This window comes from Citrus sinensis, chromosome 5 (assembly GCF_022201045.2).
Source record: "Citrus sinensis cultivar Valencia sweet orange chromosome 5, DVS_A1.0, whole genome shotgun sequence".
In the NCBI taxonomy this organism is placed as follows: domain Eukaryota; kingdom Viridiplantae; phylum Streptophyta; class Magnoliopsida; order Sapindales; family Rutaceae; genus Citrus; species Citrus sinensis.
The window spans coordinates 11,958,610-11,975,271 of record NC_068560.1 but is presented as its reverse complement, the minus strand read 5'-3'; the positions used below and the strand labels follow the sequence as shown (position 1 = coordinate 11,975,271).

Below are 16,662 nucleotides of genomic sequence, written 5' to 3'. Positions count from 1 at the left end.
ATAATTTTAACAGCTGGGTTTATGACAATGAAAATGGCTCCTTCTTTAGTAAAGATTATGTTTTATTATTTCTTTTTATATAACAATAAATCATTGAGCAAGTTTTGATTATTAAAAGAAGAGAGTTCGTAAGAGCTAAAAATACTTAGTTTGAGCTTTGTCATAAACAAAAAGGAAAGAGAAAGAAGAAAAAGGAAAAGAAAAAGAAATAAAAGAAGAGAGAAGCCTCAAAAAGAGAAAGGGAGAGAAATAACAAAAGGAAAAAGTCAAAACCGAGAAACTGCGTACCATATGGCTGTTGTAGTGGGGACAAACAAACAACCATACAAAACATTATACAAATTCCACCACGTCACTTTTTTTTTCCTTTTTTTAATTTTAATTTTAATTTTTTAAATGAAAAAACCTTTTGGTATAATCAAATTGGACCGAATTTAAATGTTGTTTGGAGTCCGGATTATAAACTAAACAAAAAAAAAAAAAAAGGAAAAAGAGACAAAAGCCAAGAAGTTAAACCCCCTAGCCGAAGACCAACAAGAACTAGAAAGAAGAGGGTGTTAGTTTATGTTATGTTACCAGCTATGTTCTGTTTCTGACTTGACTTTGCAGATATTGAGGTGAAGCAGAAGCAGATCTCTTCTTTGATTTGTTTTCTGCTTTATTTTTTTTTGCTCTTATTTATTATTGTTTTAAATATTTTTGCATTTTTATTTCCTGGGTTGCAGATCTTTTGGTGGTGCTTGGAGTCTTTGACCAGCTTTATTTAACAGGTTAGTGATCTCATGCTTGGTATTCTCATGTTTAAATTTTTAATTTTTTTTCCTTCATGGTCATGTGTTTAATCTGGTTTAAATAGAAATTCACTGAAATATATGAACAGTACTAGTGTGAATTTTTTTTTTCAAAATTGATCACTAATTTCTGCTAAGAAAAATGCTTGTTCTTGATTTTTTTTTGATGTGGGTTACTTTAATTTTTTTCAAAAGTTTACAAGTTACTGTTTTCCCAAGCTATATAATGAAATATACCATCACATTAGACTAATGAGGCTCTTATGGTAATTGTTTAGTTTATTAGAAGTAGAACTGAGATTGCTTTTCGGTTAAAGCAGGGTTGAGGACCTAAAAAGGATGATTTATTGAGTCTATCAGAGAAAAGGTTTGTTGTTATTAAAATTTGCCTATTCAGAAAACCTTTGGACTTAGAAGTCCATGCTTTGTACTGCTTTTCTTTTCTTTCATTTTTAATTTATATCTTTTGGTGCCTTTTTGGTTTTTTATTCTACCTTTAGTTCTTTGTTAGTCGGATTTGTGGTGGGGACTGAGTTGCTTGCTTTTCTTGTTGTGTTCAGCCATAAATACATGACTTGTAGAATATAATTTATCGGAAGTCTTCAAAAGGGAGATATACTTGTACTGCTGCTTCTGGATAATTTATAAGATGTCATTCCGTAGCATAGTACGTGATGTAAGAGATAGTTTCGGGAGTTTATCTAGAAGAAGTTTCGATTTTAGATTGACTGGCCATCATGGAGGGAAATCCCATGGTTCGTCAAACGATTTGCATGACCAGAATATTGTAATTCAAAATAGTTGTTGGGCTAGTCTCCCACCAGAGCTACTTTGTGATGTAATCAAGAGGTTGGAGGAGAGTGAGAGTTCTTGGCCCGCTCGAAAACATGTTGTTGCGTGTGCTGCTGTTTGCCGTTCTTGGAGGGCTATGTGCAAAGAAATTGTTAGAAGTCCAGAGTTCTGTGGGAAGCTTACTTTCCCAGTGTCCTTGAAGCAGGTAGTATTTGTCTCATTTTATCAAAGGCTGGTAGTTCTTAAATATACTTTTCAACTCTTATGATCTTGAAGAGAATTATTACTAATTCCTTTTGGCTTTTATTTTTCAGCCTGGGGCACGTGATGGAACCATTCAATGTTTCATTAAGAGGGATAAATCTAATTTAACATATCACCTTTTTTTGTGTCTTAGCCCTGGTGAGCAGATTCCTTCTAGTTTGTTAAAATAATGTTGATTTTACTTTCTCCTTGTTTGTCATCTGGATAAGGTTGTTGATTAGTTTTCTACGATTTGGTTATGCATGTATTTAGCAAGAAGAATAGTTGCATTTTATAGCTTTGTGTTTTTGGGCCTGGGACTCTGTAAGATGGATAGGGTTTGGCTAGTGAGCCTAGTCTGTGGTGAATTGCATAAGTTAAAATACGTTGAGAAGTAGAGAAAAAGTGAAGAATCAAAATAAGCTTAGTTAAACTATGTTTCATATGGTTCTTTCTCTAATGCTTTTTTTTTTCCTATACTTGGAACTTATGTGTGCGCAGATCACGATTTAATTTCGAATGCCTGCTTTCTGAGGTGCTGGATACAAATTACTGAACATTATTCTGTTATATGCTGGATATATATCATTTCAAATGCCTTTTATTGGTTTCCCTTGTGGTTGATTTTTGCATCACAGCTATGGAATAAAATTTTGTTGTACCACTTCTTAGGGATGATGTTGATCTGGTAGTGGATGAGTTGCTCTCAAGTTAGCTTATGAATCTTGTTTCAAGAGGTGCTAGGGCAGTTGTGGGTCAATCGTTAAAAGAAGTTACCTACATGGCTAGGGACTTCTGTTCGTTAGCAAAAAATTTATATTCCGTACTATTTCTTGATTTCTCTTTTTAAAGTACTCTTGCTCTTAGTGCATTAATACTGATGCCTTCTTATTTGACGTGTACTTTAACTCATTCTAATATACTTTTTGAAACTTCATGCTAGTAAACTTTATTGTTCTCCTGGTTTGGAACAGTCCATGCACATTTATTAGACATGATTTGAAGTCCTTGCCTACTATGTTGCTGTGTTTATCATTTTTTGTTTTCTTTTTGCAGCTTTACTAGTTGAAAATGGAAAATTTCTTCTGTCCGCGAAAAGGACCCGTCGAACTACTTGTACAGAGTATGTAATCTCCATGGATGCTGACAACATTTCAAGATCAAGCAGCACTTATATCGGAAAGTTGAGGTAAGAATATAAAATGAAACTTTGGAACCTGTTTTCTTTCTTCTCTCACTGGGAGGCTCAGTGCAATGGGCTGGCAATACACATTTTGTTTTAGTTTATTTGGATTTTGGCTTCAAGATATGATTAAATATCCACTCATAAATTAATTACAAGAAGATTCTGTACTTCTAAGAGCCATGTCCTTTATTTTAGAGGTACTTTGTTCGTCCAACTAATTTAGTGGACTTGGTATATCCTCCTTTGACATAATTTTACTTGACATGAAGCCATCTGCTCCTTCATTGGAGTAACTTTCATAATTCATGTTTTTTCTATTAAAAATTACAAATAAAAGAGAATTTTGGGTGAATGAGGAGCTCGGCATCCTTATTAGTAATAGATTCAATAGATTATATTTTGTCATTGAATGCCGTTTACCTTTAACTTAAATTGTGCTTCTTTCTTCTTTGGGGCTCTTTTTATCCTATGTGATGAGAGAATTTTTTTTTTTTAAAACAATTTTTATCTGCAAGTTCTTAATGCAAATACATAAATTCCTATAAACTGTTTTCCATAAATGTATTGCATTTATGAATTCATGTTTTCATGCTGCAGGTCAAATTTCCTTGGGACAAAATTTATAATATATGACACACAGCCACCGCATACCTCTGCTAATATTACCCCTTCAGGATGTACAAGCCGTAGATTTTATTCCAAAAAAGTCTCCCCAAAAGTCCCAAGTGGCAGCTATAATATAGCCCAAATAGCTTATGAACTCAATGTGCTTGGCACACGAGGCCCCAGAAGGATGCACTGCATCATGCACTCAATCCCAGCCTCATCAATTGATGTAGGTGGCTCTGTTCCTGGCCAGCCAGAGCTTCTTCCCCGCTCTCTTGAGGACTCATTCCGGAGCATCTCCTTCTCAAAATCACTGGATCACTCTGTTGACTTCAGCAGCGCACGATTTTCTGAAATTGGTGCGCTTAGAGAGGATGATGAGGATGGCAAATTGAGACCCTTGATCCTCAAAAACAAGCCCCCAAGATGGCATGAACAATTACAGTGTTGGTGTCTCAATTTTCGGGGGCGGGTGACTGTCGCATCTGTTAAGAATTTTCAGTTGATTGCAGCTACACAACCAGCTGCCGGTGCACCCACTCCCTCTCAACCAGCGCCACCTGAACATGATAAGATCATTCTCCAGTTTGGCAAGGTTGGGAAAGATATGTTTACTATGGACTATCGTTATCCACTCTCTGCATTTCAGGCGTTTGCTATTTGCTTGAGCAGCTTTGACACCAAACTGGCCTGTGAATAGAACAATAAATGATAGATATCAAAAGTCTGGTGGACTGCGACATCTCTTTTCCCCATTTTTCTTTGTAATTTGTTTCCTATACGTTCAGTGCAGGATAGGGAATTGCTGTTAATGTTATTCATTTATTGTAAAATCTCAATTGTAACTCTAGCGGCAGGAATTATATAATTGTAAACTTGAATCATATTGTTACCTTTGAGACATTATCTTTATTTGTCAGTCATATTATGAATAACAATTTATTTGAAGGTGTATTCCAGCTGATGCTTTTCGCCGCCACTGATGTAGAGCAAATGCCATTGCGGAAGACAAGTTAATTCTGTTTGGAGTGAAGAACCGCCAGACTCCAAAGATTTTCCCAAATGTACAGGTAGAGGATCTATACAGTTTCAGAAAATGTCACACATTCTTTCTCAACATCTATGCTCTTTGACTCCGTTACCCAAAATTGATTTTAATTTACTATAATAAATTAAAAAGGATGTTAAATATGCGTGATGAATTAACCGGACATGAAAATAATTTAGATTCTAGCGAGCACTAGTGCTCACCGTATGATTGAGCACGTGGACACATGATACAATTTTGTGGCTCTTTTAATAGTGTTAAAAATATGGATTAACGAGACATGAAAATGATCTAGTGACATACTGGAGCACAAAAGAACGGCATCTCTTTATTAGATTGCTTTGGCCCTTTGGTAACCCATTGGCTTATCCCGGCGGTATTTGTATTGGTATCTCGGTTGAATAGACTTGCTTGCGCATCTTTTTGTCTCTGAATTGATATACTTACATTATAGTTCAGGTATTGAAAGTTTGAGTTAACCGGACATGAAAATAATTTAGATTCTAGTGAGCACTGGTACCCACCATATGGTTGAGCACATGGACACATGATACAATTTTGTTACTCTTTTAATCTTGAAAATATAGATTAACAAAACATGAAAATGATCTATATATACCTATTATATAATGATTACCTCGACATTTGACATAATTTTATGACTTTTTATGAATAGTACTGAAAATATGAATTAACCAAACAATTCCTAATATATATAAATATGAACGAGAATATACGTACCTTAAAATATAAAAATATTGCATACCATAAGGTGAATACCAATAGATTATTACTCTATAAAATGTGGGCGAATAGACGTCTTACAAGCCTAAAAATAGCGGAAGGAAATAAGTAATGGCAGGTGAGTTCGTTGGTTGGTTGATTTAGTTTGTATAAGAAAGAAAGAAAGAAATTTTGAAAAGAAAAGTTATAGGATTTTCAGATGAAGAGAACCACACAAAATAGGACCCAAAAAAGAAAAAAGAAGTGAAAAATTCAAGGGGACAGAACGGAGAAGACATGGGTTGTGTGTGTGTTTCTCTCTCCCTATCTCTTGCTCTTGCCTTTAGGTTTGAATTTCATTTTGTTAATTATAATGCCAGAGACTTCCATGATCATTAATTTGTTTCAAAATTTGAGAAGTTATTGCTGATGAGTCCATTTCGTTGCTCTTAATCCTTCGTCTTTATCCCAAAAAAATTATAAAAAAAAAGTATGGATGCAACAGCAAATATAATGTGCCAAGAAGACCCAGTTAACCCTGTGGTCTCCACATGTTTACAGGTATGTGGGATCCTTGTCGTCTCCCACCTTTTCCATCTCATTTTCAAGCCTTTGGGACAACCTGGACCCGTTGCACAAGTGCTGGTATGTACATTGCCCACATCTTAAGTACCAAAAATAATAATTTACATATTAATGTATTGTTAGCTAGTTTGCTGGAGCTGTTAATTTATGTACGTAATTTTTTTTTTTTTTTTTTTTGCCTTTAACAGGCGGGGCTGGTTCTTGGTCCTACATTGCTATGTCGCATCTATGTGATTGAAAGATTTTTCATTAAGCCTAATTCAGCAGAGTACTACAGATTCTATGCATTTTTTGCACGAATATTTTTCATGTTCTTGCTTGGTCTTGAGTTTGATGTCCCATTTATGAAGCGCAATTTGCATTTAGTCACCACCGTTGCATATGGAGGTTTTATGGCATGTGGCATTTTCGGAGCAGCTATATCTTGGTTTATCATTCGAGAATTAACAATCTCGTATAACAAGATCGCTTTTGCTATTGTTACCATCATTATCATTGCTAACTCTGCCTCTCCGGTCGTAATTCGATTAGCTGCTGATTTGAAGTTAGATACTTCAGACGTTGGAAGATTGGCTATGTCTTCTTCTTTGATCAATGAAATGTCTTGTTCATTGCTTTTCTCTTTAGTCGTTGCATTCACTGAAGATGGAATGTTCAAAACTTTGTTACTGTCAATCTTTCTCACTGCTTCACTTATCTTGGTGAATTGTTATCTGGTGATTTGGTTTAACACCAAAAGCCGAAACCAAAAATTCATCAACAACTCTCAGGTTTTGCTCATTTTGGTTTTACTTATCTCTGTTTCAATGATTATTGAATCCAGTGGTCTTTACTCTACAGTTCATTGTTTTCTTGTTGGTATGATGTTTCCAAGAGAAGGCAAAACAACTCGAACATTACTACATAAGCTTACTTATGCTGTTCACAATTTTGTGCTTCCAAGTTACTTTGGCTTCACAGGCTTCCAATTCAACATAAGTTCTTTATCTACAATTGATAATGTAATTGTTGCTTTGGTTATGGTCTCTTTGAGCATTGCTGGCAAAATTCTGGGGACACTACTTGCTTGCTATTATTTAAAGATTCCATTGAATATTGAAGCAGTCATCCTGGCTTTCATTCTCAATTTGAAAGGCCACGCTGATCTTGTTGTTGTCGATGCATCTCCCAATTCAGAGGTAACCTTAAAACTTTAAAACATTTAAAAGAAAAATGAATAAAAACTAAATTTTATACATTTACACAATCTTTTGTTATGCTGATTTCAGGTTTAATTTTTCTTTAATCGTTATCGCAGAAATGGTGGGGTGAAGATATTCGGAGATTGCTACTGTCAGTAATAGTTCTGAACACATTGATGGCAGGGCCAGTGGTGTCCTTCATAATGAGGAAACAAGAAGTACAATTAACTCACAATCGAACTTCAATTGAATGTCTTGATCCAGAGAGTGAACTTCGAATGATTTGCTGCGTTTATAAGCCTCGAAATGCTTCTGGACAACTTGGTCTCTGCTCTGCCTTGCGTGGCAAGCAAGGTGCAGCCATTACTCCTTATTTGATGCATCTTGTTGAGCTCCCCAAAAGACGCAAGAAAAAGAACTTGATGTACCATCAGCTACAAGATGGGGATCAATTCAGTGATGAGGATGAATATGGTGGAAATGATGTGATGGAAATCAATGAGGCTGTCGACATTTTCTCATCCGAAACAAAGATTTTTGTTCGACAGATCAAAGCTGTTTCCTCTTTCCCAACCATGTATGAAGATGTGTGTAGTCAGGCTGAGGATTTGCGAGTTTCACTCATTTTCCTTCCGTTTCACAAACACCAACGCATTGATGGGAAAATGGAGAAAGGTAAAGACGAAATGAGGTCCACAAACCAGAAGATAATCAGGCATGCACCATGCTCAGTAGGGATCCTTGTTGATAGAGGTTGCTTAGAATTTCAAAGGCTGCTGGCACCAGACTCATTGCAAAGTGTCGCAACTTTGTTTTTTGGGGGGCCTGATGACCGCGAGGCAATAGCTTGCAGCAAAAGACTAGCAATGCATCATCATCTAAACTTGACAGTGATTCGGTTCCTTCCAAGTGAATTTGGAGAGGAGGATGTTAATGTATCATCATCAACAGCATCACCACATTTTAACTTAGGCAATGAAGTGTTCATGTCAATAGCTAGACGAAATCCAGAAAACAAGAGGGATGACGTGTATATGGATGAATTTTACAAGCGTTATGTGTCATCAGGTCAAATTGGTTACGTAGAAAAGAATTTGAGAGATGGAGCAGAAACATTGCAAGCTCTAAGGGACATTGGGGATATGTATTCATTGTTTATTGTAGGAAAAGGAAGGAGAGGTTGCTCACCTTTAACAACTGGAATGAGTGATTGGGAGGAGTGTCCTGAGCTCGGTGTTGTTGGAGATCTCTTGGCTTCTATGGATTTTGATATCAAGAGTTCGGTTTTGGTTATTCAACAACATAGGCATACCAGTAGTAAAAGCTTTACTGATGATTAATTAGTTAATTAGCTGCTGCTATAAATTCTTTTTTTTTTGCCGGTTTGGGGTTAAAACTAATCAATCAAGTTATTTCAAAATTAAAAAAGTTGTTCTCAAGGCTTCTTTTTAGTCTTTTACTAGTTTTCTTCTTCCTCAATATTGGCGAGATTTGCTCTGAAAATAGGTTCTGTTGGACCAAAATTAAAATGGGGTCAACAAAAACCCAAATAAATGAACACAACAAAGTCTAGGAAGAAATTGATTAATTTTAACTCTCAAGACAGAAATGAGGACGCTGCATTCTCCACCAAAAAAGAAGGATAGAGACACCTTCTCTGCCACTCCGATGAAAGAATGGAGACAGGATACCCCCTCGTCCACTCTAATGAAAGAGGACGCCGCATCCTACATCAAAAGAGGAGGATGGGAACGCCTTCTCCTCCAACCTGATAAATGAGGACGCCGCATCTTCTATTAAAAGAAGAGGTTGCAAGCACCTCCTCCTTAGACCCAAGGACAAGGATAAAGGATTCATGTCCAAGTATCTCTTAATATGAAGTATGAACACAAAAAGACAAGCGTTGTTAAGTTGCTCAAAGATAAGAGAAGCTTGTCATTAAAATAATTAAGAATCAAGTCAAATCAAGATCACTTATAAATCTCTGAAGCCCTCCATCTCTGGAAAAGGTGAGAAAAAATAGAGCAGGGGAAATTTCTTTCTAAAGTCAAGCAATTTACTGTCCCCGTACTTCAATTAATGGAGATATTTTTGCATTATAACCAAACATAAAGCTAGAAGCATGTTTTTGCTAGCACTTAAATGTAAAGAATGATACTACTCACATAGCTACTTTATGCTTTAATCATCCAAAATTAAGATATTAAGAATGGGTAATGCTATTTTTTTTTAAAGCATAAAGTATTTTATTCATCATGATACTGTAAGGCAGTGTTTACTTTCTGGAGTGGGAGTGAGAAATGTGGATTTCTCCCACTCCAGTGTTTACTTCAACAAAATAGAGATGGATTGGGAATCCCACTCTGTGGGCCCCACTCATTTTTGGAGTGAGGAGTGGGAGTGGGACTCCCATGAGTCCCACTCCCACCTCTCCCTTTTTTACCCTTTTTTAATTTAATTTAATAAAATAAAATAAAATAATTTATAATTATATTTATTTAAATAATATTATTATATTTAACTAAATAATAATTTACATTGATTATAAGTTAAAATTACTTAAAAATAATATTATTATATTAATAGAGAATTAATAAAAATATGTTATCTTTATTTAATAATATAATATTATTATATTTATTTTAAAAATAACAGTACTATATTTATTTAATATTAATAATTAATAATAATAAATAGTTTATTATAAGAAAATATTAATTTTGTACTAAATAATATTATATTAATAAATTTAATATAATTATATAAAATAAAATAATGTTTCATTTTATATTTACCCTTCTTTTTATTAAATTTACTACAACTATATTTAATAAATATTTAAATAATATTATTATATTTAACTAAATAATAATTGGGTTTGATTCTAAGTTTAATTTACTTTAAAATAATATTATTATATTAATAGAGAATTAATCATATTACTATATACAATCTTTATTTGAAAATATAATATTATTATATTTATTTAAAAATAATGGTATTATATTTATTTAATATTAATAATTAATAATAATAAATAGTTTATTCTAAGAAAATATTAATTTCATACTATGTTAATAGTAAAAATATTTCATTTATATTGCCCTTATCAACAATTTTTAATTTATATAATTAAAATTAAAAAAAATGTGATGTTCATAATTAAGAATATTAATAATTATTATAAATTTACAAATATAATAAAATAAATGTTTATTCATTAAATATATTTTTTATTAACTTTGTAATTAAAAACTATAATTCTTTACTCACAATTCAAGACAAAGTAAACACATAAATTGGATTATGATCTCCATTTCACGCTTTCATTCCAGTGCAAGTAAATAACTTACTCTCACTCTCATTCCACACTCCCAATCTTAGGATTCCCACTCCTCAGGATTCTCACTTCAATCCAAAAAGTAAATGCAGCTTAAGAATGTTGAACGCGCCTTTGTAACTGCTAATCAGTTTCGTACTTTGTTACTTTCATTTGTTATTGTATGAGCTTATTAATTTTGTCTATCATTTTTTTGATATAATGTGCAGATTAGGTGGGGCTTCAGCTACACTAGAAATCATGCTTTACAGCGAAAAAGTAAAAAAAAATTTTCCCCTTGTATCTTTGGAGTAACGGCAAGCTCAAATGTTTGGCAAAATATAGTTTGCCAAAGCATAAGATCCATTTTCTTTCGAACCAACAATTTATAATCTTATAATTATGGAGTACTTCTCTGGTAATTGAGAACGATTATAATCGTTTGAACATTAAGTGCTAATTTTTTTGTCTTTGAAAGGATTGGATTAGGGATGGCAATGGGGAGGGGAGGGGAGGGGACCGATCTCCCCGTACCCATCCCCGATATTTTGCGTATGTTCCCGTCCCCTCCCCGTCCCCGTCAGAATTACTTGAGAGAATCCACATCCCCTCTCCGAATAATAACAGGGGATCCCTGAGGGTCCCCGATCCCCGAATAACTAATACATTTTTTTTCAATTTTGAGTTAATCATATTAAAATAAAAAATTCAAATAAAAGTAAAGTTCGAAATATATCTTACATTAATATCTATTACAAAAGTCACATACATTAAATTAGTAAGTAACGCAACATGCAAGGAATACAAACTTTTTTTACAAACTATCATAAACAAATTAATAGTTTAATACAAAATTTTTACAAATAAAATCGAATTTAGATTCAAAATTAACTTTTTCAATGGTGGCGTGGGCACTTTATAAATGTAGACTATTCCCTTTACAACACAATAGTTAAATCGGAGCAAAAGTTAGGACTTTAATTAGTTAATTAGGCCTAAAAGTTTAATAATATAAATATTTTGATATTTTTTATTTTTACCTATATTTATAATTTTATAATTTAAATTTTATTATTTATTTACTAGTAATTTTAAAAAATTAAAATAAAATTAAAAATTAAAATGGGGAAATGGGTAGGGGATGTGAATTCCACCTCATCCTCGTCCCCTTCTCGAATAAGAAATTGGATATGAAATTATCCCCATACCCTCCCCGAATGGGGAAAATCCCCGAGGGTATCCGTCCCCGTGGGGATTTTTGCCATCCCTAGATTGGATATCCAAAGTTATTTTAATTGTTGTTCAATTAAAGTTCATGAATCCTGTAACTGATAAATTTTGTTTGCTAAGATGAAGTGACGAATTCATATTGGACTCCTGTTTTGATCGAAGGAATATGAATAAAAAAATATTAAAGATCAATGATAAAAATCTTAAATTTCATTTCAAATAACGTATCATTAATTGAGTAGTGAATAATTCTCTATAAAATTTAAATGAATTAATTATATTATCTTATCAATGATATTGATGGACACAACTGATGAATAAATCATTCTAAAATTTCAAGTGCGTCCCTTCAATTAATTAAAAGAGCATGCATATATATACATACTTATCCCACCTGAAAATACGAATGAAGATTTATTGCAATAAAAAATTAAAAATCCCAATAAAAACAATTATCAGAAGGGAAGTTTCAACTGAGATTGCCATTACATTCTTGACATCCAAATAAAAAAAAAAAGCATTTCAGTCGTCAAAATCCATTCTATTTTATACTGACGTGAGGTATATGGGTTAACAAATGCCAATATTGTCCTTGACTCTCTGCACCTTTCGTCCATCCAACGGATATTCCCAGATATCTAGTACCAAAAGTGAGCAAGGCAGGCCCTTGCCTGGGAAGCATTTGAGTTTGGGACAACTCCAGAGTTTCAATGAACTGAGGTTTTGATGATACATTGAAGAAGATAGGCGTTCGAGATTTGGAAAACCATGAATCTTCAACAATGTTTGAGAGGCAGGAAGCATGATTCCTAATGCTATCTTATCCCATTAGTTTTACTGTTTTGTTTTCTAGTTGACGCCAGAATTTTGTTCTACTGGTTTGAGTTTAAAAATTTTAAGCACCCAGGAAAAATTTACCTTTGCTTCACATGATTAATTGAACATTATTTTTGAGACTGTACCAATCCTTGCCTCATCTTGAAAGCTATACTCTTCACACTTTCACGTTGCTTCAGGTTCATTTCAAAATTTTGAGAGAGCCTCGTCAATTCTTGCTTTCTTCAAATACAGAATAAAAAGGAAAAATGGAATTTATCTACCTTAACTTTAGAAATAAAGCAAGCTAAACTCAAAACTTATCTCTTTTTTATTACTAGCTAAAACAAACAACAAGAAGTACAATTAATTATTTATGATTTACTATTGAGTATTGAATTAACCATTATGATTTATCCTTTTTAATTTTTATTATTTTTACATTTTTTTTATTTGACAATCATTGATTTAGTGTACAATAAAAAATCAGCTAAGCACCATGTCTTTGTCTTAAAAGCACGGAGGACTCGGCTTATTTTGAGGCAACAGAAATACTTTAAATTCCTGCCCTAAATTGTTGTTATGCTTCAACCAAACAGTCCCGCCAACACCAATAACGAAACAAAAACAGTCCCCACTAGCTGTGAAAGAATTAAAAAAAAAAACAAAAAAATGCTCTCTCTCCCTATATATATATTATTCTATAGTGTGGACATTCTCATTTTATTTTTATGTGAATGTACTTTAAAACCATAGGACCCTACGGTTATGATAGTTCATTAAAAAATTAACTATTTTAAACCGTACGGTTTAAAAATGTATCCGTATTAAAAAAAATGTGAACGTCCACGACTAAGAATGATTATATGTATGTGTACGTGTGTGTTGATGCCAAAATCTGAATAAGTTGGTCAGATCTCAGATCCCTGCATCATCATTGAATTTGTTTGGTGGGAAGCTGATGATTAGTTAGCACCATGAGCAGATTTTCTATGAGCAGATGTTCTGTGAGCAGACAACCCATGAGCAGACAATCCGAGCAGAGAACTCATGAGCAGACAATCTATGAGCAGACGACCCATGAGCAGACGATCCATGAGCAGATAACCCATGAGCAGACGTTCCATGAGCAGATAATCCATGAGCAGAGAACTCATGAGCAGACCATCTATGAGCAAATAACCCGTGAGCAGACGATCCATGAGCAGATAACCCATGAGCAGATAACCCATGAGCAGACAATCCATGAGCAGACAACCCATGAGCAGACGGTCCATGAGCGGATAACCTATGAGCATGTGAACACAACCAACAGTCAGGAGGTGCCGGAATTTTTTCCGGCGAGAACCCTCCGACGCTCAAGTCAGCGATTCGGGTCTTACTTGGAAAAACCCATACCACAATTCATGTGGCTTAATTATGATTTCTTTAAACAAAAATCTTTTAAGTAAATTTAAAGGAGAAAAATTCAAAATAATCAATCTTAAAGAAATCACAGGCGAAAGAGAAATTTCTCTGTGGTAGACACAGAGAAAAGGGTCTAATGGGTTCAGTTACTTAGAGAGAGAGAGAGAGAGAGAGAGAAAGAAAGAGAGAGCTAGAAGAATCCCCCCATTTCCTTTCCCTTCCTAGGGTTTTTATAGGAAACTATAGCGGTTTTCATCCACTCTCTTAGAATTATTAAGAAAACTACTAATTTTTAGCCCACTAAGATTATGGTTCCTAATATTTCGGAGAAAATGTTTTGACTGAATCGTGCTTTCTGGTAACTTCCTGGTCGAGGTGACCAATAACATCCTGATCAAGGTGATGTGCTCGAGATCACCACATATTATTCTGGTCGAGGTGACCAATAATATCTTGGTCGAGGTGATGTGCTCGAGGTCACCACATATTATTCTGGTCGAGGTGACCAATAATATCCTGGTCGAGGTGATGTGCTCAAGGTGACCAATAACATCCTAGTCGAGGTGATCTGCTCAACCATTTGCTCACTTTTACTCTGGAGGAGAGCACGATAATGTATGAGCAAACACCTTTATCTTGGTCACCCTATTTCATTCCCTAAACACCAGTCCCCCAGTTTCTAGTGTTGAGAGTGAAACGAATCAAGACTGAAAACTTTGGTGGTTTGCTCGCCTTCGCTTGGTTGAGCAGATCCTGGCATGCTTGGCTTCCTGTCTCGCTATAAAACAGGCTTTAAGACTTTGAAGCCTTTGCATGCCTTAGGAATTTTTATAACACTCGAGGGTCTGCTCGCCTTCGCTTGGTCGAGCAGATCCTAGCACGCTTGGCTTCTGATATCGCCATAAAACAGGCTTTGAGACTTGGTGAGCCTTTGCATGCCTTAGGAATTTTTATAACACTTGAGGGTCTGCTCGCCTCCGCTTGGTCGAGCAGATCCTGGCACGTTTGGCTTCTCAACGCTAGCCTAGCTCTTATTTCTTAAATTATTCTCATATTGAGTAACTTTCAAGAAATCAAGTTAACTAAGTTATACCGTCAGCCCTAATATGAGTATAATCAATTTAATGAATATAAGGTATCCTCATCTCACATAGCAGGATTTAGAGAAATAATTAAATTTTCATGAAAAAATTGCTTGTAAATAAAAATTTAACTTCTGACCTATTCTGATTTCTACAAACGTGTGCCTTCAATGTGCTCTCATTTAAGGTTTTTGCTTCCTTGTTTAAGCAAGCTCATCCATTTATGCACTGTAACATTCTGATTTGCTTCGACTAGATGAAAATTGATAGAGACAAAAAAATTGGCTTCTCGTACCGGTCCCCACAAACGGCGCCAAATGTTGATGCCAAAATCTGGATAAGTTGGTTAGATCTCAAATCCTTGCATCATCATTGAATTTGTTTGGTGGGAAGCTGATGATTAGTTAGCACCATGAGCAGATTTTCTATGAGCAGATGTTCTGTGAGCAGACAACCCATGAGCAGACAATCCATGAGCAGACGATCCGAGCAGAGAACTCATGAGCAGACAATCTATGAGCAGACGACCCATGAGCAGACGATCCATGAGCAGATAACCCATGAGCAGAGGTTCCATGAGCAGATAATCCATGAGCAAAGAACTCATGAGCAGACAATCTATGAGCAGATAACCCGTGAGCTGACGATCCATGAGCAGATAACCCATGAGCAGACGATCCATGAGCAGATAACCCATGAGCAGATAATCCATGAGCAGACAACCCATAAGCAGACAACCCATGAGCAGATAACCCATGAGCAGACAACCCATGAGCAGACGGTCCATGAGCAAATAACTTGTGAGCCTGTGACCACAACCAACAGTCAGGAGGTGCCGAAAGTTTTTCCGGTGAGAACCCTCCGACGCTCAAGTCAGCGATTCGGGTCTTACTTGGAAAAACCCATGCCACAATTCATGTGGCTTAATTATGATTGCTTTAAACAAAAAGCTTTTAAGTAAATTTAAAGGAGAAGAATTCAAAATAATCAATCTTAAAGAAATCACAGGCGAAAGAGAAATTTCTCTGTGGTAGATAGAGAAAAGGGTCCAATGGGTTCAGTTACTTAGAGAGAGAGAGAGAGAGAGGGAGAGAGAGCTAGAAGAATCCCCCCATTTCCTTTCCCTTCCTAGGGTTTTTATAGAAAACTATAGCGGTTTTCATCCACTCTCTTAGAATTATTAAGAAAACTATTAATTTTTAGCCCACTAAGATTATGGTCCCTAATATTTCGGGGAAAATGTTTTGACTGAATCGTGCTTTCTGGTAACTTCCTGGTCGATGTGACCAATAACATCCTGGTCGAGGTGATGTGCTCGAGATCACTACATATTATTCTGGTCGAGGTGATGTGCTCGAGGTCACCACATATTATTCTGGTCGAGGTGACCAATAATATCCTGGTCGAGGTGATGTGCTCGAGGTCACCACATATTATTCTGGTCGAGGTAACCAATAATATCCTGGTCGAGGTGATCTGCTCAAGGTGACCAATAACATCCTGGTCGAGGTGATCTGCTCAAGGTGACCAATAACATCCTGGTCGAGGTGATCTGCTCAACCATTTGCTCGCTTTTACTCTGGAGGAGAGCACGATAATGTATGAGCAAATACCTTTATATTGGTCACCCTATTTCATTCCCTAAACAGTGTG

General features: G+C 35.2%; 2 protein-coding genes across 4 annotated transcripts; both read left to right on the top strand.

The window, feature by feature from the left end:
- The first annotated feature begins 450 nt into the window (after positions 1-450).
- Positions 451-4,566, top strand: LOC102617444 (tubby-like F-box protein 8). Of its 3 annotated transcripts, none has more exons than XM_006491780.4 (7): positions 451-617; positions 726-770; positions 1,112-1,158; positions 1,352-1,788; positions 1,898-1,985; positions 2,883-3,015; positions 3,610-4,566. In XM_006491780.4, exons 4-7 carry the CDS (start codon positions 1,441-1,443, stop codon positions 4,316-4,318), a joined length of 1,278 nt encoding a protein of 425 aa, XP_006491843.2. In that variant the 5' UTR covers positions 451-617; positions 726-770; positions 1,112-1,158; positions 1,352-1,440; the 3' UTR covers positions 4,319-4,566. The 3 variants fall into 3 exon arrangements, with proteins under 3 accessions (XP_006491843.2, XP_006491844.2, XP_006491842.2); XM_006491781.4 differs by having other exon boundaries at positions 1,109-1,158; XM_006491779.4 differs by lacking the exon at positions 1,112-1,158.
- Positions 4,567-4,572: 6 nt separating this feature from the next.
- LOC107178822 (cation/H(+) antiporter 1-like) lies at positions 4,573-9,151 on the top strand. Its single transcript, XM_052442116.1, has 4 exons — positions 4,573-4,688; positions 5,951-6,034; positions 6,163-7,152; positions 7,272-9,151. The coding sequence occupies exons 3-4, from the start codon at positions 6,283-6,285 to the stop codon at positions 8,493-8,495; spliced, it is 2,094 nt and encodes a 697-aa protein (XP_052298076.1). The 5' UTR covers positions 4,573-4,688; positions 5,951-6,034; positions 6,163-6,282; the 3' UTR covers positions 8,496-9,151.
- Positions 9,152-16,662: the final 7,511 nt, after the last annotated feature.

Bases quoted from the DNA above. Each gene is read 5' to 3' on its own strand.
- LOC102617444 (XM_006491779.4), top strand. From the start codon at position 1,441: ATGTCATTCCGTAGCATAGTACGTGATGTAAGAGATAGTTTCGGGAGT. The intron at 1,789-1,897 runs GTAGTATTTGTC...TTTATTTTTCAG, and splicing joins TCCCAGTGTCCTTGAAGCAG to CCTGGGGCACGTGATGGAAC. The intron at 3,016-3,609 runs GTAAGAATATAA...TTCATGCTGCAG, and splicing joins ACTTATATCGGAAAGTTGAG to GTCAAATTTCCTTGGGACAA.
- LOC107178822 (XM_052442116.1), top strand. From the start codon at position 6,283: ATGTTCTTGCTTGGTCTTGAGTTTGATGTCCCATTTATGAAGCGCAAT. The intron at 7,153-7,271 runs GTAACCTTAAAA...TCGTTATCGCAG, and splicing joins ATGCATCTCCCAATTCAGAG to AAATGGTGGGGTGAAGATAT.